This window comes from Pavona decussata, unplaced genomic scaffold (assembly GCF_977016875.1).
Source record: "Pavona decussata unplaced genomic scaffold, jaPavDecu1.1 SCAFFOLD_179, whole genome shotgun sequence".
NCBI classification, from domain to species: Eukaryota; Metazoa; Cnidaria; class Anthozoa; order Scleractinia; family Agariciidae; genus Pavona; species Pavona decussata.
In genome coordinates, this window is record NW_028145589.1 from 1,160,502 (window position 1) to 1,181,875 (window position 21,374).

A 21,374-nucleotide genomic window follows, 5' to 3' on the forward strand; every position below is an offset into this window, starting at 1 on the left:
AAAATAATTTGAGCTAATTAAACGACCTATGGGAACCCCACTCAAACTTTTTAGAAACGTAATTAGCCATTATGCTCTATTGTTTTTCAGGAAATTTCAAATTTCTTGTCGTGATGTTGAAATCGAAAATCCCTGAGATTGAGAGTGTTCAAGACAGCAATGGAGATACTCTTTACCATCTGGTGTGTGCTGGAAAGAAGTCCACAAAACATAAGTGTGACGCGATTGAAATACTTCAAAATGCCAATGTAAATCCACATCTTTCCAACAAGAAGGGAAAGTTACCCACCGACGTCCTTTACAAAAGTGATCCTCGTTGGAAGATGATAAAACATGCAATGGAATATTACAAGTCCGACGCGCCTGTTGATATGCCTTCTGAGACAAATCCAAACATTGCGCCCGACAAAGAAGAAGAGGAAGATTTTCCAGTAACAGCTTCAAAGGATGATGATGTCACTCCGGGTGAGACCTCAACGCCCAAGAATGATGTCAGCGTTAGCAAGGTTGATGAAAAGCAGCAACAGAGAGTAGAGACGCGAAAAACTATTGCCGAACTCATAGAAGGTTTGTCACCACTTTCGACGTTTGCTCTGACAAGCGTTATTGACGAACAGGAAAACAATGACGGTCTAGACGAGTTTAGCGTAGCTCCCAACACCATGGAGCTTGACAGCGATCCATTGACAGAGGATCTTGTGAGATCCGTGAAAGACCGAAGTATTGGAACGGATGTTACCGACGATAGTGTCACTGAGCAAGATCTCGATGATGACGAAATGGAGACCGATATCGACTCTCAATCCCCTTTTGAAGACCTGCCTTGGGAAGTCGACTGTACGGATCGAGTTTGGAAGGTAATGAGGAGCAAAAAAGTTGATAACAACCTGAGGAAACGTATTATTCACAAAATACGAATGTTAGCGAACGGAAGATGGAGCACTGAGAAACTTTGCAAAAGGCTAGAAGGTACCGCAAAGAAGAAGGGTATTCAGCTTTATGAGTCAAAGTTAACAAAAGCTCATCGAATAATTTGGGAGAAGACTATTGCGTTTTCTGGTAGATTGAGTGACAAACCAGAGCATCGTCTGAACGAGGAAAATTCCGTGGGTCGAATCTACTCAGACATTATTCGAGTTTGGGACATTGTATTAGACCATGACAAGCTTGACCGCTCCATCGAACACATTGTCAAGTCACACGACCGAGGGAAAGGTTGCCTCATAAAAAAGAACCTAAAAGGTATTACCGGTGAGTGTCACAACGACGGCTTGTGCTTGCCAAACAAGTATGCAGAAATAGCAGATCTGAACGACGCATTTAAACCTCTAGCCAAGAAAGAAGTGCCGAATAAACCACCTATTAGTGAAGATTTACACCTCTACCCACCTGCGAGTGCAAATGATCTAGAGTATCACATCCTTAAATTTTACTCATTCAGTACACCTCTTGTGAGGACAGTTTTAGAAAGTGACACTTCTACCAAGGTTGACTTTCCCTTCAAGATCACAGAGCTTGAACATGCCATTGTTAATCTCCAACCGGATCCACCAAGTCCCATCATTCTTTTAGGTCGCAGTGGTACGGGTAAGACAACCTGTTGCCTGTACCGCTTATGGGATAGGTTCCAACATTACTGGGAACGTGCAGTCACTGCTGGTCCTCACATTCCGAAATATGTGCATTCTGAGGAAGTGCCTAACCTCGATGATGAAGAAGAACCACAAAGATTAAAAGAACAGGGAACATGCAACCAAAACAGGTCATCAACGTCAACTTCACTGAGTTCCGAATGTCAACAATTCGGAGCCTGTGCTGACTCTGGTTCGGCTTTAACCGCAAAAGATGGCGAACAAGTTGAAATGTACAGTGAAAGTTCACACCTTAATCTTTCTAAAGAAGAAATTTCATTTGAAGACAGTGAACCTGAGGATATGAAAGGCCCTCAGATGTATGAACACCTGCATCAAATATTCATCACAAAGAATACCGTTCTCTGCAGTGAAGTTGAGAAGAACTTCAAAGAACTTTGCCGCGCTTGTCCAGCAACGGAGCATCGATTACAGTTTGAGGACCAATCTCTGCCCACAAAGATTAAAGACGTTCACGAAGAGGAATGGCCACTATTCATGAACTCAAGAGATTGGCTCTTGATGCTTGATGCCTCTCTACCAGGCGAAGCATTTTTTAAGCGCGCTTTAGATGGCAGCTTACTCCGAAAAATCGAGGGATGGGGTGAAGAAGATAATCATTTACAGTTCATTCTAGCTACAGAATCAGATGAAGAAAGTAATGACGAGGAAGAGGAAGAATTGACTGGAACTCCAAAGGAGACTGAAGTGCTAAAAGAGAAAAAGAAAGAACAAAGAGATGAAAGAGACTCAAGAAGAGAAATAACATACCACGTTTTCCAAAGTGAGATTTGGCCCAAAATGAAGAAGTCCTTAAAGGAAAAAATTGACTTCCATCCCACTTTAGTTTGGACGGAAATAAGGTCCTTCATAAAAGGTTCTGCTGAAGCCTTAGTAAGTGAAAAAGGAGTGCTTTCGTTGGAAGACTACGAGACCCTGGGTAAGAAAAAGGCACCCAACTTCTTGGCTGATAGAAGGGTGCTTTACAAGCTGTTCCTTGTGTACCAACGGGTGCGTTCCTCAAATAGGATGTTTGATGAGGCAGACTTGGTGTTCAGTATTCATCGTCGCCTGCAAAGCATCGTTGCCCCTGACTGGTCCATTCACCAGTTCTATGTGGACGAAACCCAAGATTTCACACAGGCTGAGTTGTCTTTATTAATTCGCTGCTGTCGTTTTCCAAACCACTCGTTCTTTACCGGTGACACGGCACAGAGCATTATGAGAGGTATTGCATTTCGCTTTGATGACTTAAAGACCTTGTTTCATCACGCAAAAGAAGCAACCCATAACAAGGAAGAACGTCGCGAGTTTATCAGGGTACCAAAGAAGCTGTACCAATTAACCCACAACTATCGGTCACACGCTGGGATTCTTCATCTAGCTTCAAGTGTCGTTGACTTGCTGTTGAATTATTTTCCCGAATCTTTTGACAGACTGCAAAAGGACAAAGGACTTTTCGAGGGTCCCAAGCCAGTGCTTTTGGAATCCTGCAGTCCAACAGACCTAGCAATGATTCTTCAGGGAAATCAGCGACAGTCATCAAGAATTGAATTTGGAGCCCACCAAGTAGTTCTCGTTGTGTCTAACGAGGCCAGGGAATCAATGCCGCCTGAGTTGAAGCAAGGACTTGTCATGACCATATATGAAGCGAAGGGCTTGGAATTTGACGACGTCTTGATTTACAACTTCTTCAAGGATTCTCAGGTAGGAAATTCTTTCGCGTAAAAGCTGGATTTCGGGACCAACTTTTTGTTTAATAAAAGAGAGACGTTGCCACCCTTTTTTCTCAGTTATGTTGTGCTTGAATAACCTTCAAAGAGCCAATATAAAGAAATGCCCGTCTTTGAAAGATATAAAAAAGACAATGTATTTCGAGTTAGAGGATAACTCGAGGAACTTTATTTGAGGTTGTAGGTTAAAAATGGAACAACATTTCAAGTACAAGTTTTTTTTGCCACAATAAAGAGAATTACAAGACAGTGTAAAAATAATAAAATACAAGTGGCTAGGAAGCCCATGAGAAACGACATGGCGTTTGAGGTGGCCGAATACAGTTTTTTAGTGTACAGATGTTAGAAGACGTTATTTGGAAACTCACAAAACACTGACACAGTTGCACTATTTTCATGTAATTTTCACAGAGAGATCTCCTGCAAATATTGATTTTGCATTTTAATGTTTTGTGAAGATATCCTCTGTTAGATTTAGGTTTCTCTTTGTAGGCAAGTTACCCTTTTAGGGAACTATTTTCCTGCGAAATTTCAGGGAATTCTAATGAGCGGTTCCTTAGAAAACAGTTAATTTCCACGAAAAGAAGCAGTCGCAATTTTTTGGTCAAAGGGGCATGCTTGGTTTTATTTTAGTTTTCTGGCAAAGATGAAAAGCATGCGAAAGGTCTTGGTGAATGTTTTTTTTTTTGCTCGGAAAGAAAAGAAAAAGAGTCCAGAAACGAGAGACTCAGTTATTTAGGATCAAAACTTAACTTTATTATCCATTTCATGTGAAATTGAGGGATCACTTTATCGACCGCCGTATTTGCGTACCACAACCCTAGCGCGCGCTTAATAGCATCTCTTACAGAATCTGTAAAGCGCACGCAAACTGTGTTCAGCCACCTTAAATAATGGGTAATAATGACAGAATCAATGGCAGAGTAGAAATAGAACAAAGCTAAGACATTAATTTAAATTACGTATATTTTTAAAGCATAATTAGGCTGAAAAGAAGTGAAAATCGAAAAAGTGAAAAAACAAACAAAAAAACAAACGAAAATTATAGTTTCATCCAAATTTGGTGTTTTAAAATATAAAATGTCTCTTTATTGATCGTATTGTGTTTGTTTATGCCAGGCTGGAAAAGAATGGAGAGTTGTGACGAATTTTGTGGATACCCAAAGCTTGAAGAGTGTCTCAAGTTCAAGTGGGCTGGCGGAGCTAACCGAGGACAACGTCACTGTCCATCATTCTCGTCCCCTTGAATTTGACCCTGAGAGGCATAAAGTTCTCAACTCTGAGTTCAAATACTTGTACACTGCAATCACCCGAGCAAGAGTGAACGTCTGGTTCTTTGACGAAGACAAGGAAGCCCGAACACCAGTGTTCGAATATTTTCGTAGACTGCGCCTGGTTAAAGTCGTGGAGTTAACGGATGAAGAGCGAAGGACAGGAGAACTAACGAGCATGTTTGCTGCCAAGTCAACACCAGAAGAGTGGCGAAAAGGAGGCCTGCGCTTCTACAACAAGCAATTGTGGGTTCCAGCTATACAGTGTTTCACATTTGCTGGTGACAAATTCATGCTCCAGAAAAGTCAAGCACAGCTGCAGGCCGCGGAGGCCATCAAGCTTCGTTACACAAATCGGCAGCAGATGCAAGATGAATTCCTCAAAGCAGGGGAGAGTTTCTTGAAATGTTTCATGTACGAGGAAGCTGAAATTTGCCTCAACAACTCCCAAGAATGGACACTGTTGGCAAAGCTTTACGAGAAAACTGGGAAGGTAAGTGTTGGAACAAGTTGGAACGTGTGATCAGTAAACCTACCCAAACGATAATTTTCAGGTGTTGATGTACATTTGGTAAACTTTGAGGGGCCAAGTAGGTTATTAGCTTGTTCAAAAAGCATGTTAACTCTTCTTTTCAACTCTCTTTCTAGTTGGAAGATGCTGCTAAACTCTTCAAGAAGAAAGGATTACACAAGGAAGCAAGCGCATGCTACGAATCACAGAACAACTACCGTGATGCCATCGAGACCTTGTGCCTGGCAGGCCACTTTAATGAAGCTTTAAGCGCCCTTGAGCGCTTTAATATTCTTTGTTCAAGTAGCGATTCAGAGAGCCGACAAGGAATCATTCCACCAAAATCTACTCGCACTGTAGAGAGGCTGTGTCACCAACTAGCGGACGAGCAATTCAAACTAGGGAATAAAGAAAGAATGGAAGAATTTCTTACTCGTCTCCCATCCGCTGCTGATCGCATTACGTTCTTGAAGACACGTGGATACATCATGGAGGCAGCTAGAGCCATGAAAGAAGAAGGAAGAAGGGATGACGCTGCGCGGCTTCTAAGGGACACAGGCAGATTCCAGGAAGCGGTAACGTTTTACAGTGATCCCAAGTTTGCTGGTGACTGTTTAATATCGCAGGCCCGTACAACCACCAAGGTTTCTGAAGAGATTCTGCGAATTCTTCAAAGCGCTCTGGTGAAGTACCAATATTGTAATGATATCAATGGCCAGGCAGAAGCACTTCTCATGCTCGGGAAACAATTGAAGGAAGTTCAAAACATACTAGAGGCTGGCAAATTGTTCGACAAATGTAAAAACTGCTGTGGAGAAGTCGAGAGTGCTGCAGAGCTGTTGAAGGTTACGGCTCACTCACCTCCGGAGAAGTTCGGTCAATGGAAGGCTATACGGGCGTTGGAGAGGCTTTTTCGTCTTCTTAGGCTCTTGTACAAGCCTACTGCTCAGCTATCTAGCGTGGAGCACGATGAAATAGAAAAGTGTGAAAAGCACTTTGGACTTTTCACGACTGGCGTTGCGCATACCAAGGTGTACTATTGTAAGCATGGAAGCAGATTTTCTAGGGTAGATCCTGAATTCGTCAGAAAGAATGCTTCGAACACTGAAGCAAAGATTAATGCAACTGAAGCCCACCGGAAGATTGGACATTTCCTGATGAACGTCTCTGTTTCCTTCATAGCATCAATTCGTGAAATGTTGGAAAACACTTTTATGACAAATTCCTTATGCAAAAAGCTAACAGAGGGAACTCCCTGCGACGATTCAAGTTGTAAAAACCAGCACAAAGATTCCGAAAGGCTGTTTCACAATCGTTTTGATTCTTTGTTCAATTACGTATATTTAGAGTCCGTTGTCGAACAAGGTATTTTAGACCTGACTGAAAACAAAAGTGGAAAAGACGTGTCTTTGTTAATGGACAAGAACTTCAAGGAATTCCAAGCAAGCCAGCGTTTTTACAACTTCCTTTTCCCCTCTTCTGGTTGCAGAAGACATCATCTCACGTGGCCATACGTTCAAGACATTAGAAGAAGAAAAGCGGTAAGCAAGCGAATTTTCCAATTTGCTTATTTTTTATGGAACCAAACGCCCACAGAACAACGCTGCTCAGACACAGACAATTTCTTGAAAGTGTCATCTTCTCTACAACTGATTGATTCAGCCTCAGAAATGGGGAAATGGATCTATAAAGAGGAAAAGGATTTTCAGAAGAGGGTAAAAAAGGCTAAAATGCCGACGAATGACCAGCTGGTGAAAAATGGAATGGTTAGTGGCTCAGGTCAGAACAACAGTGGTCGTTTCGAAAGCTATCTTCAGTGGTGGGAGGACGGAAAGAAAAGGTTGTACGTGCATGGTGACGTGAAAAATGCGGCCCACCTGATCATAAGGCGTTTCTTGAGCCTTACAGCGAAACGAAGTCGAATGATTTGTCCATCAATTGCCAACACTGTGATGGTCTTGGAGCACCAGATGACCGCTTGTCTTGCACTGTACGCCCGCCTGTGTTTGGAGCACCAATATCCGATTTGTTTACCAGGGAGCTACCTAACCATGGTAAAGTTTTGGGACAGTTTCAGGCCAGGTGTTAATAAGGGTAGTTTTACGTTGTACCAAGCAGTTGAATATAATGCCAACCAACAGATAAATAAAGCGAAACTGCTAAGGGATGTCTGTTCAATTTTGAACTACATGGTGAAGTTGACATGTGGTGCCTTGGCTTCCTCGTTTGACGTGGTGGGAGACGCCCTAGCCTTGAACAATTCTCAAGTCGAAGAAGCCGAAAGAAGCCTGGTACTCTTTCTTACGATGCTGTGCAATTGTGGAAAAGGAATTTCTACGTCTGGAGAAGAAGTTTTGTTAAGGAAAATGTTAACGCTCAATCCAAACCCTCGTTTACCAAGCCACATCAAGAACGTGTTGGAGGGAATCCAAGAGGCCAGAGGCTGCTCTGACGTCGTTGCAATATTGAAAAAGTTTCTGGAAGGTCGAGGCGAAGAGCTACTGGACCTTTGCTGGCATAACAACAAACTTTGGTTCAATGGGCCATCTAATCCTAATACTTATCGCCTGCAATTCTACAACGATGTATCCATTCTAATGAAGAAACTGAACCAAGGTGAGCAACAGGTGCAAGGAGAAGTCCCGTATGACAATGAAGCGCCCGGTCCAGACGACGTTAACTTTGAAAAAGCACGTCCTGATGCCTTGGGAGAAAGCATGGAAGTGGAGCACACGATCGAAGAGCTGAAAGAGAGAAATGAAGCTCGATTCAACATGAATGCCACGACCATCCAAACGTGGTATAGAAAAATGAAAGAAGCCAAAATGCAAGCTAGAAAGTTTAGCAAGCTAACGTCTGTCGAGGAGCAGACGAAGGTGTCAAGAGATGTATCAGTGGAGCATTTTTCCAGATTTAAGGTCGACTTGACGGCTTGTGGGATCTGTGGCACAAAATTTAAAACATCAGCTGACGAACATCTCGAAGGTGGGCCACTTTTAGTTGACTTATATTAATTTAATTAATATGTTCCCGCCATATGTATGTTGCAGGTACAAGTACACTTATAGTAAAATACTAGTAAAGGCCATACTTAAACAAGAAAGTGCTAGGAGAAAGGAACAGAACTTAGTTCGCTTCATTTGACTCTCAACCGGCCTAAGATAATAAGCAGAAATAATGCATGTACAAACAAATTTTTATTGTTTGTTTTTCACCCTTCGTTCACAAACATAGAATGCGAAGACATTTAAAAACGAAACTTGTCCACTGATACGTTGTAGTAACCTTCCAACAAAATCTTCACTGAGTCATTGTCCGTACAGTTCTATCATGCAATAATGACTTTTAGGGCGTCAAATTCAAAAGTTGTCGATGAAGCGTATGGGCAAACAAAAGACACTCGGAACCGAAGAATTGGGTCTTCTAAGAACACAAGGCTGTGAACAGTGATCATACTTTCATTTTTAATTCCTCCTTTGCCGTAAGGGTTTTGGTAATTGTCGATTAAGGCCAATCATTTGGGTACTTCACTGGTGGTTCATGCATTATGTCGTTGATTTATTCTTCCTCTGCCTGTATTTTTCAGACAACCTTGAAGAAAGTAACCTGGAAATGCAAGGGGCGACGCCAGGCGAAGAGCACCAGACTGCAGAAACTCACAAAAAGTTACAAGCCCATTTCCAAAAGGAGCAAGAATTCCGGCAGTATAAAAATCTCTATGTGGCCCAGATCTACCCCTTTTTGATGAAAGAAGACGAGCTCTGCAAAACTGTAGAAGACTGTTCCTCATCTGGCGAGAGGAGACGAATGGATGATGTTGCCCTCGATTTGGAACGCCTGGAAAGATGTCGTTCTATTGTAAATAGTGAGGTGCAGCGCATAGAGTCTTCTCTGAACTGGAGCAATACCTGTTCACTTTTGATGGCAATAGAAGAACTTAAAGAACAAATGCAGAGAACTGGCACAGTTTTGGAACAAGGTATTCTTAAAATATGAACACAAAATGTGAATCTTGCTTCCTTACAAAACAGCTTTAGTTTATAAAACAACGAGCGCCTCTAATGCATGGGGGACTCCACTGCGTTGTACTTGAAGCCAAGTTCCAGTGCTATAAAATAACAAGAGTTGCATCAGTAATGACTTCTCGTTTGGCCGCTGCAAGAATGGAACATGGACCCCGCTGTTAGTCTTGGCTCGTGTAGCAGTTCGCTATATAGAGTATTATTGACACCAATAACAACTTGAAAACAACCCTCAAAGGCTTGATGGTTTATAGTCTTGGCCATCTTTTCTTTTCACATCAACAATGCATTCACTAATGTAGCGGTTAAGATCTTCTGGTTGAATTTCTTCAATTTTTCTTTATTCGTTTTTCTCCAGCAGAAATGCTGTAAGTAGCTTCACATCCCGCTGCGTTTTTGCTCGAGTGTTTTTGTTTTCTTGGTCGGTAATATATTCTTCGATGAGTTTATCCAAAGGTTTGAACCTACTGCCAGAACATTCAGCCATTAGTAGTTGTTTATCAGAATGTCCCGGCGAGCGAGAAATTTCAGTAGAGCCGTAAAAAAGCTGGCGCCATCGACAAAGCTACCACGTTCATTGAAAATGTTGATGCGTTTTGACAGCCGCTTTCTGATTGGACGAAACGGGTTTCCCTCGTGTGAGAAAGTCGTTTCGCTGTTATCATTGGCTGCGAGAATTTCCGCACCGGGTTTTCAACAGAATGAAATCAGTATGTATGAAATAAAACGTCTTTCGACGTGCAGTGTAAGAAGCTGAAAGACCGTTTAAACGATCGGACTGGAGCAATTTTCTTTTATTGGCAATAAATTAAAACTGCTAACCACAAAAAGCTTAAGGAAGGTGTTAACCTTGCACGCATCCCGATTTAGGGTAAAGACAAACGATTTGACCGCTTTCGATCGGCTCTCGTCCGTGATGTCCGGTAGAGTTCGGCCGCTTTCAGTTTCTCAGTCATTTACAAGTTGTTGTAAGACGTTTACATCCAAACCCGTCTTTTATAAATAAACTCATATTCATCACCCAAGCTGCAGTTCAGCCGTAAAAAAATCAGTTGTGCTTGCGATTACGACTTACGCCTGGTAACATGGCAGGTCTAAAGATGCCTCGTCAAAAGATTGATATTGACAATAGCTGCGTGTGACCTTATTTACCCTTTGAGGAAAGATCTAAGAAGTTAGGATCGATTTTCTTTTCTGATGCATGATGTGGATGTCTTTCCTCTTTCCCTGCTGCACTAGCTTCTGTGTCAAAAACATCTCACGTCGCAAAAACTGGCGACGCCGCAAGTGCTCTCCGTCCATTCGAACCCGATAAGTTCCATAAAATTCCGGTTAAGGAATCGAATGGAACGGAACTGAATTTTCCAGAATAAACTGAATTTCATAGTTTTGAGTATGCCTCGCGAGGTTGTCCTAATTAACGTTCCGGACAATCGGAAGATTGTCAAGAAGAACCGGAAAATCGATCTATTCGTCCGTTCATACTCGGGTCCAGTTTCTCTGACGCAAGTTCGATCATTTTGCTGTTTTAGTTTACGCAGAACTGTGAATGGAACAGGTTAGTTTTCAAGTCGGTTGCAGTTAACCGGAAAATACCATTCCATTCGGCACGTAAATTTTTCGAAACTTCTAACCAAAATGTTTGACCGAATAGAAAGAGCTCCGGGTAAATCCGAGCTCCGCAGTTTTAAAAGCTTTAATTTACATCTTTTACTCGCATCCGGATTCCTTTTGTTATTGTTAAAACATGTCATTCAAAAGTAAACGACAGCCCTTCTTGTTTATTTGTACATAATTCGCGATACTTTCAGTTAACCCTTTCTATGAAGAGTGTCTTTCCTAAATCTAGGGTTTAGTGTATTTCGAACAAAAGGTCTTTGTCCAGAATCATCGCCTTAAGATTCGTGACCTCTACACTCGTGTTAATTTCCTTTATGTATGGAACGTTTTTCTATTCTCCTGACTAAGAAAGTACAATTGTATTTAATTCGCTGACTAAGAAACTACAATTCTATTCAATTTGGGTTTTTTTCAAATAAGCCAGTTAACACTGGCATTATTGAATTTCTTTGCGATAACGTTGTGCAATCAGTTCATGCTCCCTTAATTTTTAAGGCCCAGTATGTAGCGTAGCTTCTGATATTATGTGCAAAGTGGTCGTTCTGAAAGCTTTCTTTTTAATTTTCCCCTAGCAAAAAAAGACTCGTTAGCAGATGAAAACGAAGAGCAAGGGGAAACAGAAGAGAATGAAGAAAAAGAAGATGGAGAGGAACAATTAATGGAAATAACCAAAAAGAAAAAGGAAAAAAGCTCGTAAACCTAAGAAACGTGGAATACGCAGTGAACCATTTGATTGAGCAGACGTAGATCGTAGAATGCGTTTTATGACCGAGGCTGAGTGCTTCCCGTACAAAATCAGCGGGTGTCATCAGCCGAGACTACAATTGAAAAGAGCACCTACAAATGTGTTTTTTGATGCAACGTTTTTCGCCGCTCTTCACAGCAATTTATTTTCTCGCGCAAGGCTTGCGACTTCAAAGCCCACTTGTAAGCCAGCGGCGACTTCAGCACGGTATTGCTGTACGTTTTCTGAGAAATCCTGCAAATTTTCATAAAGTTTCAAATACGTTCGAAACCCCTGCGATGTCGTAGCGACAAGTCGTACCTAGACCGCCGGAAATTTACATATGCGATTTAAAACTGAAACTTGGCAATATCGCAGACGTTGCATTAGAAAAGTACGACAAAAATCAGCCTCGTTTCCAGGGTTCTTTATCTTCCTTCTGAGAACGAGGTTGGTCTTCGTTTTGTTGGCGTGAATGACATTCCCCTCAAACTTAGGGAAGTTCCCCACAGGTAACCCAAGCTCTATAGCTAGGTGCGTTTGTATCACGATGACTTAGTTAAACCTCTCTCTTTTCCATAGAGGTTCAATGGGGTATTATGTCTATATCCGCTGAACCGGAAGTGAGTGCAGGTGCAAAAGCTCAAAGAGTCACAAGGCAGCGAACCTTCCAAGGAATTTTACATTTTGCAGTCACTTTTCTCAGAGGATTTTCCAACGCAGAAAGCCCTTGGGCCTCTGCGGGGGAGAATGGAGTTACACAATATGGCGTAAATTATAAGGGTTTGTATGGGAATTTACAAACGTGTTTAGGAGTCGAAAATAAGGAATACGAATGAAACAAAAATGCGTTACGTTGTCTCCTTGATACCATGTCAGTGTTTTTGTGGCGTAGTTTGGCCGTTTCAGCGCGATTCCAGTGGGTTTTAGGTTCGCTGTTTTCCTCGAGCTTGGGCTACCTGTGGGTTCCTATGTATCGCTACCTCAGCCTATGCGTAGCCTTTATCCGTTTTCCCTTAGGCGTAGGTCAATGCTACCTGTTAAGTTGTTAACTGTCTTATCCTTGTGCATTTCCTACCGCCTAATACCTAACAGTTACCAGAACTGAATTTAAACAGGTTTAAGCATCAACAGCAGTACCGAACCAGGAATTTAAAAATGCGAAACTGTTAATTTTGCTAAAAAATCTTGTTAACTGCTAATCTGGGATCTTAAAGGGAAAGTGTCGTGAGGATTTTGAGCGTTTTTGGTGAAAGTGGTGCAAGAACACCTCGATCCACTCAGTTGAAAATACAATTCTAGAACACTTAGAGAAAGAAATCAACTGAATTGTTAAAAGAAGCAACTCATGATCTATTCTATCCCATTCTGGAAACGAGAATGCGAGAACTTAAAAAAGTTAGCCTAACTTTTTCAAGTTAGAATCCATTCCGACCCAGTCCATCTGTGTCCAGAGACATTCATCCACAGTTTTATAGTTTTCACTATTACATATCTGATAAATCACGTACACCCCTCCCTTCTCCCGAAACTGTTGAACTCACAGGTTTTCTTTCACTCCTGCTTACTGAAAATTAACATGGCAACATTGAAAAAGAGACGGGAAGGGAAATGTGGCCGTTTCCGTGAACATTTGCGACTTCGCGTGTAGAACTAGATTCAAAGCTGATGCCAGTCTTGGTGAACTTTAACCTGCTTTTGGAGATTATTTTTGGCGCTATGGTAAAGACAGCCTAGTCCGTTCCTATCTGTCGTACTACATGGAAACCCAACGTTATGCGCCCCCCCCCACCCCAAGCCTTCCACCCTCCACCCGAAACAAATATGTTATGTAAAATAGGGTCGCCGAAGTCACATAATGAAGAGGCTGTCAACTTCTGTAGCAAGTACTTTAGATAAAACGAGAGGTGCATGAGATGCTATACCATTGATGCCAAGTTATAGTGTAAAATAAAGAAGATAACGTAGGCCCATGGAAAAAATTTTAGATTGCTTTTATTAGACTGCACTGGGACCGTGCAGGGGCAGGGGCTGTAGCCTCCCCCCCCCCCCCACTTTTGTGCGGTACAAAATAAAAATAAACTTAAGTAGCAAAAAGAAATTCAGAAGAAATCTCATTAGTTCGTGGCGGACAAAAGCTACAATTATCATTAGCAAAGTCGACGTGCATTTGACAAGCAGTCAATTTAGAGTAACATAACCAGTGATAATTATTAAATAACTTTTTAGTTCTAGCCTCACGCTAGGTTTATGTCCTTTAACTGGCTGTTTTCGGCGTGTGGACCTCTCAGGAAAACGGGCAATTTTGTCTTTGGACCGTTTCGATCCGGACTCATGACTGGGTTTAGTTTATAGGGCGATTCTTTAATAAATCACCGCCGGGTTGATTGTATAATTCAGTTGCTAAAGCCACGATAATTTCAGTTATTGTCAAACTTGATCTTTTAACAATAAAAGCCAAATTATTTTTTATCTTGTCATTCGTTCTATCATCTCAGTTAGTTCAACACTATCCAGAAAGTACCTCTATCAATAGAAGGTTTCAAGGATCAGTAAGCAGTTGTATCACAAGTTTTGTGGAGCACTGTTTTCTTTTGGCAACATTTTGTCACCATAAATACTTCAAACGGAGAATTGTGTATAGCTGTGGTCATCCTGGGACATTTAATCCTGCGGTAATAACAAACAGAGGCTATATTGTGTACGATAACATGAATAAGGACGCTGGGGCTTCGCATACTGCTGCTGGTGGAAAAAAGAGCTCTTCGCCTAAAATTTCCAAAAGAGGACAGCCGTCTTTTTCAGGTTAGTGAAGTCTGTTTCCCTTAAGTTGTAACTGTAAAATTTCGCCGTGCAGGAATATTTGGAGATAAATACCTTTCACCTTGTCAAAAAAAAAATTCAGTTTCCCAATAACTTTCCATTTATATTTTTTTAAAGAGCCTCCACTCAAAAGATCGTGCCAGTCAATTACCTCCACCAGTGAAGTGCAAGCTACAATGTCCAGGGAGGAACCATCTCCTCCAATTAAACAAAAGATTGAATATTCGTCAGCCAGTCAAACTTAAGGCTTTGGAGTAACGGAGCCGCTGCAAAATACAAATTTCAGGTTTCCAAATAAGCTTTGTGGCAAACAGAATCGTGCATTTCAATCAAAGTGGTTTTTAGAATTTCGTTGGCTTCACTATAATGAATAAAACAATTCTGTGATCTGTTTCATTTGTGTGCAACAAATTGCAAAATTAAATCTGCGCGCTGCCAGAATTAGGGGATTAGCCTTTATTTCTTAAGGGTTTTCAATCTGGAAAAGGGCTTTTACTTTAAGGAGCATTAACTATCTGACTGCCACATGCCTGGCCACAGAACTGGTGTGGCGAAGAGAATCCAGGACCGAAGGCTTATCCTACTCACTGTCCAGGACACTACAAAAAACTGTAAGTTGCTATCAGACACTATGGACACTGCAAAAAAAAAGTCGTTACCTTCATAAAGTTTTCGCCAAAGCGGGTAAATCTACTGGGAGAGATAAAAGAAAACCTTGAAGAACCCGAATCTGCAGCCAAGGGCACAATAAGTCTTTGTCCTACTAGATGGACAGTGCAGACAGATGGAAAACCAAGCAGAAAGAGAAATCTAGTGCTCATAAAGGCGTTTAAATTGCAATAACAACTAAGAATATCCAGCCCAATAGGGGAAAAAAGGTTGGGAGCGATGAGGGGAGGCTGCAAAAAGAAAACAAACAAACAAACAAACAAAAAAAAAATAACAACAACAAATCCAAACGCACCTGCAAAAACCGCGTTCTTTTTTTTTTTCCAGACCCCGCGGCTGTGTAGTTTTCTTGCATTCGCCGTTTATTTCTCCGTTCTGGCTGAATTTTGCTGGCTTCTGCTTCACGGACTGAGAATCCATGGAAAAATCAAGAAAATCTTTGCTTCAAACCTCAATATTGAGATTGTTTATGTCGTCATTGGATGGGGTAAGACTCGATCAATTGATACTATGCAAAAATGACTTACATTTAAATACTATCCTTTTGTTTGTATTCAAATTATCTCTACCAACCTCGTTCTTGAGTTCAAATATCAAAAGGATATTTTACCTTGAATGAGGCTCTTGAGGCTAATTTGAACGCAGACAAAAAAAATTTTAAAAAGTCAGCCAATTTTGCATAAGGTCTATTCCTCACATTTCCGTTCATCTGGCATTCACTCCTTCCTTCCCTGTTCAAAATCAGAGCCGCAGTATATTACAGCCTCATATTCACTCCTTGGTACCCATTCTTCATGCAGGTATTATTTTGCAAATCAAAAAAAGCGAAAAGACATTTAAGAGTCAGAGCAAACCCAAAACTTATGGTTTATTTTTTTCTTACATACTACTTTACTAGGTCTTCAGTTTTCGAAAAATCGCTAAAAACCGATTATGTTTTTTTTTCTCCCTTTGAGAAAATCATAAGGCATTTCATATCTTCCTGTTGGTGTTCCAGGAGCGTTATTTTCGGGCTAGCCTATTCATGACGTTCTGAGTTTTTGGAAGCTGCGCGCAGGGCAAAATCGTTTCGAGCAATAAGGGGATAAAACTATGTCTTCTACGCTAATTATAAACTAGTTCAGTAGTATGCTTACACGAAATATTTTCTTTGATTTCAGGATTGCCAATGCTTCTCGCTCTTATCGCTATCGGGGTACAGATTGATCCGAAGAGCCCAGATGACGTGTAAGCATCTTCGTTGGCCTTACTAGTTTGCTATTTCTTTTATCTATGAAGTTTATCCCCAATGTTTGTGTTATTAGTAACTATTGGTAGAGTCATAGTGTGAGCTTGTGAGTAGTGATTAAACAAAATACCCTTTCATAGTACACTGCCAAATTCCGCACCGACGCGCTCCACCTAACTGACTCTGTTAGATAAGTGTAGCTGAAAGGAATTTTTTATCTGACCTTTTTTTCATGTCATAAAAGGTACAAACAGTCAATTGTTGATGGGTGTGACGCACCTTTGAACTGCTAACTGCCTCATTTTGATAACTTTTAAAACAGGTGTTGGGAGGCAGCAGCTGGTAGTGCTATTTGGGGATATGCTGGACCTGTCATCATCATCGCCTTGGTAAGAAATCACATCAGTAAACAGTCAGGCTAAAAACCAACTTTATCAAGCTGGAATCCATTCTTCCAAACTCACTACGTCGTATTCCGGGATGGGCGTTGCTAAGTGACATGTCTCGATGACGTCACGTTGACGCTTCCCGATTAAACGCTTAAACTTGGTTTTGACTTTTCACCGTTGATCACCTACCGAAACTTTTTGAACCTTTGTTTCTTTTCTCAGCTTAATGCGGCTGTCTTGATAAAGCTTCTCATTCCAACCCAGGATGTGAAAGACGGCTACGATTATGAAGTAATGAGGTAAGTCTTGAGATAATCCCGTGAGGTGACCTTGTATTATTTGCAACATGCAAGCAACATGCAATGACAACAAAATGACACAGTCAAACCGACTGAACGACAGTCAGGCATCGTCAAAGCTTCTCCATGAAAAGATAAACCTTTCTCGTTTTACTTACCAGCTGCTTTTTACTCCAACTAACGCTGGTCAGTTGTCATAGGCTTGTGTGTGGTGCTATGTTCACTTTCTGGTGAATGTGTGATCGGCTTGTTTCAGTTACATGTCTACAGCCACACTCTCTTGTAAACTCAGCAGCTATTTCTTTAATAGAAATCCTTTTTTGCGATAACCTCACTTAACTAACTTTTTACGCGCAACTACGGCAAAGCGTTCAGTTTTAACTTTCGCTTAAAAGTTCCTCGTGCCTTTCCTACACTATTCATTTGGTTATTCATGCAAAACAAGGCTATCCAAGTTGCCCACGGCCATGTGACGATTTTGCTACGCCATGGAAAATCTTATTTGAAATCAAAATCGCCGGTATCGCAGGCAGCAAATGTTTCTTGAATTCTGTATCTTGTAGGTTTCGCGTGCTCAAGGACTTCGTTTTCCTGTTGTTTTTCGGGTTGACCTGCACGTTCGCTTATCAAGCTGTGGAGGAAGAGAGGTTCTTTGAACAATATTTACTCTCAGCATTTGTCATTATGCAGGTGAGTCACGTGACAATTCACAGACCTCCCAGGCGCAGTCATCATAGACTGTTTAGTCTTAATTTTTTATTATTCCTGATTAAAAGGTGCCAGTAACCTTAATCCATTATGAATCCCGAGGATACAGTCACGAATTACAACAAATCAATTAAGGCCCCTTAAATAGGGAGAAGGAGCTTCTACAATACAAAATACGGGTACATCTTCTTTCATGTGTCCGGGTTAGAGTCAACAGATCTCACAGTTCAAATGATTTGTTAAGGCTATTACTGAATTAGTTCATGTTCCAGAATACGACCAATAGCACAATGTGAAAAAATAAAGTTGGGTAAGATAGCAAAAATTTTCCGTTTCTACAGTTTTCACTGTTGGGCGTCATTGCACAAGTCCCCTTCGCTTGATTTTGGATTTAAGGCCGATTCTTACTCGATGCTTTCAAGTGGCTGCGATAAGACTAGTTTTGTAGCATGATAAACCGCGTACTAAAATCACTGTTATAAGAAATACTTCTTTCGTTTCTGTACACCTTAATGTAGTTAAGGGGGGAATACAACTAAATTTGAATGAAATTTGAAAAGGTTTTAAGAAGGGATTGAGGAAAGAAAATGATTTTTGGAACACTAACAGACAGTTGATACCCACGCAAGAGCACCACCAGGTTGCTAGTGGACTAACTTGGTATCCGTCGAGTAATTATTAACTACAAATTCCAATTTTAAAACTTCACAAAATCTTCACTATTTCTTATTTCTCTTAATTTTACCAATCTTTCGAAAAAAACTACTCCTCCCAAATATACCCAAAAATCACCCAAAAACTCACAAAATACCACACAACATAGATTCACGATAAAATAATAGGGCTTTTGGATTCCTTGAAACGCAAACGAGATATTTCCATTAAAGCCATGTCAAGTGGCGGAAAAATGGCGTTCAGGTGTAACTCCCCCTTAAGATCTGTCATGGGATTCGTCATCTCTAGTTGGCTTAGAATGATAAATTAGGTTGCTCTATCCATACGGATCTGTGTTAATCTGTTAAAAGCATGCGTGGCCATGTCAGTAACTTATGTCCTCTCTTGTTGTTTTCTTGTGTATTTTTACACCTGTCTGAATGTTGACAATCCCGATCTTAACCATATTTTTCTTTCCATTTTCTTTTTTTTTTCCCAGGCTCTGGCTATGTTTGTTTTTGGAAGAGAGGTAAGCACTTTCAGAATAGAGTGTAAAACAGCAAGACTAACAAGACAAGGGAGATATTGAAAAACAAAATTACACTCAAGCATGAACATGATCTGTAGCTGTCCAATTTATCTTCTTGCGAAGAGGGGGGAGGCTGATAAATTCTTAGCGTCACAAATGTATGAATTTTTGAAATATGTGTGATTTATTAAGATGTACGGAAAGAGGATGAAGAAATATATATGGGTTGTGACGTCATAACTTAAGGACTCTATACCATTGTACCTGAGTATCACATCAGAACTGGATAATTTGCTTCAATTTCAGGGTCGAAAAGACTTCATCAAGCGTGAGGAGCAGCCAAAACCGGAACCCGCCAACGAGGAACCAGCGGAAGAGAATGTTTACGAAAGCATCGAACAGGAAACGAATCCTAAGGAGTCGGACTTAGGAGATGGACCCGTGAGGAGACCCCGGAAGAGAGCATCTGTAAGTAATTGAAGCACATTATTTTTTGCTATTATTTTGTCTGCGGCGTGTCAAAACAATTCCGGACCTTGGGAAGGAAATTGCAGGACAATAGGCCAGGCGTCAGATTTACGAAGCCGACCTAACTTTTAAGTTAGTATCTTAAAAGATGTATCCTAACTATTGTTTCTTGACAAAAGTCTCATGTTGGACTAACAATAGCCTATTGTTAAGAAACAGTAATTATATCTTATCCGCCTAGGAGGACTTGGTGAATCTGGTACCTGTTTTGTTTTTATTCTTATCAGTTTGTTAACGGTCGAAATTTAAAAAAAATAGTAAGAAATAGAGTTTTGAATAAGAATCTGGTGCTGAAACACTTCCATTTAATTCTGATTTCCGAAATAAATACAAGTTTGTGCACTAATAACGTTTAACGACTCCCTTTTGCAAAAGTAAATTAGCTGTTTTTTTCATTTCTGTTTTTATGGCCGAGTGTGCCATTAAACAGTCGTTCGTGCACTGAGACACCCTCTTGGATTTACAAACATAGGGACCTGACCCCCACCCTATCGGGCAGATTTTCCGCTCTCCCCAGTCCTCTTCTCGTGATAATCCAAGATGGCAGCAAGGCATTCCGCAAAGAAAATACTGATCACACGCTCGTTCTGAAACTACGCCAGCCCTACAAATTCATTTAAATGTATTTGTTCCTTCTTTCATTAACTTCCTTTAATTCATATTTTACAGAACAAGCCTCCCGAGAAGATTATAGTCACCACGTTGAAAAACCTCAACATCTACAAGGAAGGTGGCCAATACGTCATCGAGGCTTGAACCAATCAGGACCATTTTTTTCTGCAAAGCTTTAAAAAGGAAAATCACACGTCATAACTATCACAAACATAACACAACTGCAGATAATTAGATAGATTCATGGAATAGTCTTCGAGCATGCAGTTTTTTTAAACGTGTTTATTATATAAGGCAGAATAGATGTGACTTTTTTTCGCTTGATAACATGATGATTTCACACGCCATTGTAGTTGTCCGACTAACCCTATTCATATATTGTTGTAGATCAAGAACAGTTTCTTATTTATATAGTTATAAAACAATATAAGTGAGAGTGAGATCGCTTTCGAGGAGCCTTGCGACAAGACCGAAAGATCTGCTCAAAATCCGTCTAAAATTTCGCGTTTATCCGTTGCGGATGGAGGGAAGGAGGTGGCGGGAGTCTAGCTCCCTTACTTTTTTAGACCAATAATTATACCGTGGGCCGTAGGGGCGAAACGCTTAGATATTTCGTCTCTGGGTCTGGATACGAGACTGGGAAATACTTTAAACTTTTGTCTCTGAGATTTTCTTTTTTGTACGAACAAGCCCGGCATTGCTGTATTAAAACCATTCTTCATAATAGCAAATAATGTATCACCTTGCGGTCTTGTTGCAGTAGGCCAGTAAAGCTTTGATCGGGTAACGTTAATTGAGATATGTCTCAATGGACTCTAGCCTGAATACTGTCAGACACAATGTTTGTTGACTATATTGAGAAACAATCTTGTTATTTGCTTACATGCTGAGCCATAATATTGCCTCAATCAAGTATTGAAGTAAGAAAATTAAAATTATAAAAACATCGAAAACAAATGGAGACGATTCTTGTTAGCCAGCGAAATTTAAAGGGATGTGCGACTATGCCCTTTTTTGTCCCAATAAGTAGACGAACGATCCTAAATTATTCAAAATGGCCGCCGCTCGCAGAATGGACTCGAACTATGTACATCAATTAGAGGGACTCAGACTTTTGCTATACACTACTTTTTTCATAATTGATTTGCGGGCGCCCTGTGGAACCATTTATCCAGTCACCCCACCCCACCCCTGAGAGCAGTGAATCGAATTCTAACCACCTTGTAATCATTCTCGTCCCCAGAGCCTTCTGTCCCTCTTAGCCGGCGGGCCTCGTGCCCAGCCTTCAGCGGCTAAGAGGACCAGGCGGCTCTGGGGACGAGAATGCATTGTAATAACATATGTTTTCGGGAACTTAATAACTCAGCTTATTTGGAATGACGACACTACCTTGCAATGAATGATGGGAACAGTCTTGCTGATC

The 21,374-nt window shown here is 40.9% G+C and overlaps 2 protein-coding genes across 3 annotated transcripts in view; both read left to right on the plus strand.

The window, feature by feature from the left end:
- LOC146463348 (TPR and ankyrin repeat-containing protein 1-like) overlaps positions 1 to 13,982 on the plus strand; it is a 28,205-nt gene extending 14,223 nt beyond the window's left edge. For both annotated transcript variants that reach the window (XM_085084600.1, XM_085084601.1), the window contains 5 exons: positions 91 to 3,338; positions 4,484 to 5,128; positions 5,284 to 8,131; positions 8,733 to 9,125; positions 11,361 to 13,982. In XM_085084600.1, coding sequence (XP_084940726.1) covers positions 91 to 3,338; positions 4,484 to 5,128; positions 5,284 to 8,131; positions 8,733 to 9,125; positions 11,361 to 11,485 — 7,259 coding nt within the window. In that variant the 3' untranslated portion in view covers positions 11,486 to 13,982. The remainder of the gene's footprint in view (positions 1 to 90; positions 3,339 to 4,483; positions 5,129 to 5,283; positions 8,132 to 8,732; positions 9,126 to 11,360) is intronic.
- A 151-nt stretch (positions 13,983 to 14,133) lies between these two features.
- On the plus strand, positions 14,134 to 20,908 carry LOC146463349 (adhesion G-protein coupled receptor D1-like). The gene is made up of 10 exons (XM_085084604.1): positions 14,134 to 14,317; positions 14,876 to 14,946; positions 15,332 to 15,491; positions 16,165 to 16,231; positions 16,555 to 16,621; positions 16,844 to 16,920; positions 17,484 to 17,610; positions 18,782 to 18,811; positions 19,118 to 19,279; positions 20,009 to 20,908. The coding sequence occupies exons 1-10, from the start codon at positions 14,224 to 14,226 to the stop codon at positions 20,093 to 20,095; spliced, it is 942 nt and encodes a 313-aa protein (XP_084940730.1). The 5' UTR covers positions 14,134 to 14,223; the 3' UTR covers positions 20,096 to 20,908.
- The last annotated feature ends 466 nt before the right edge of the window (positions 20,909 to 21,374 follow it).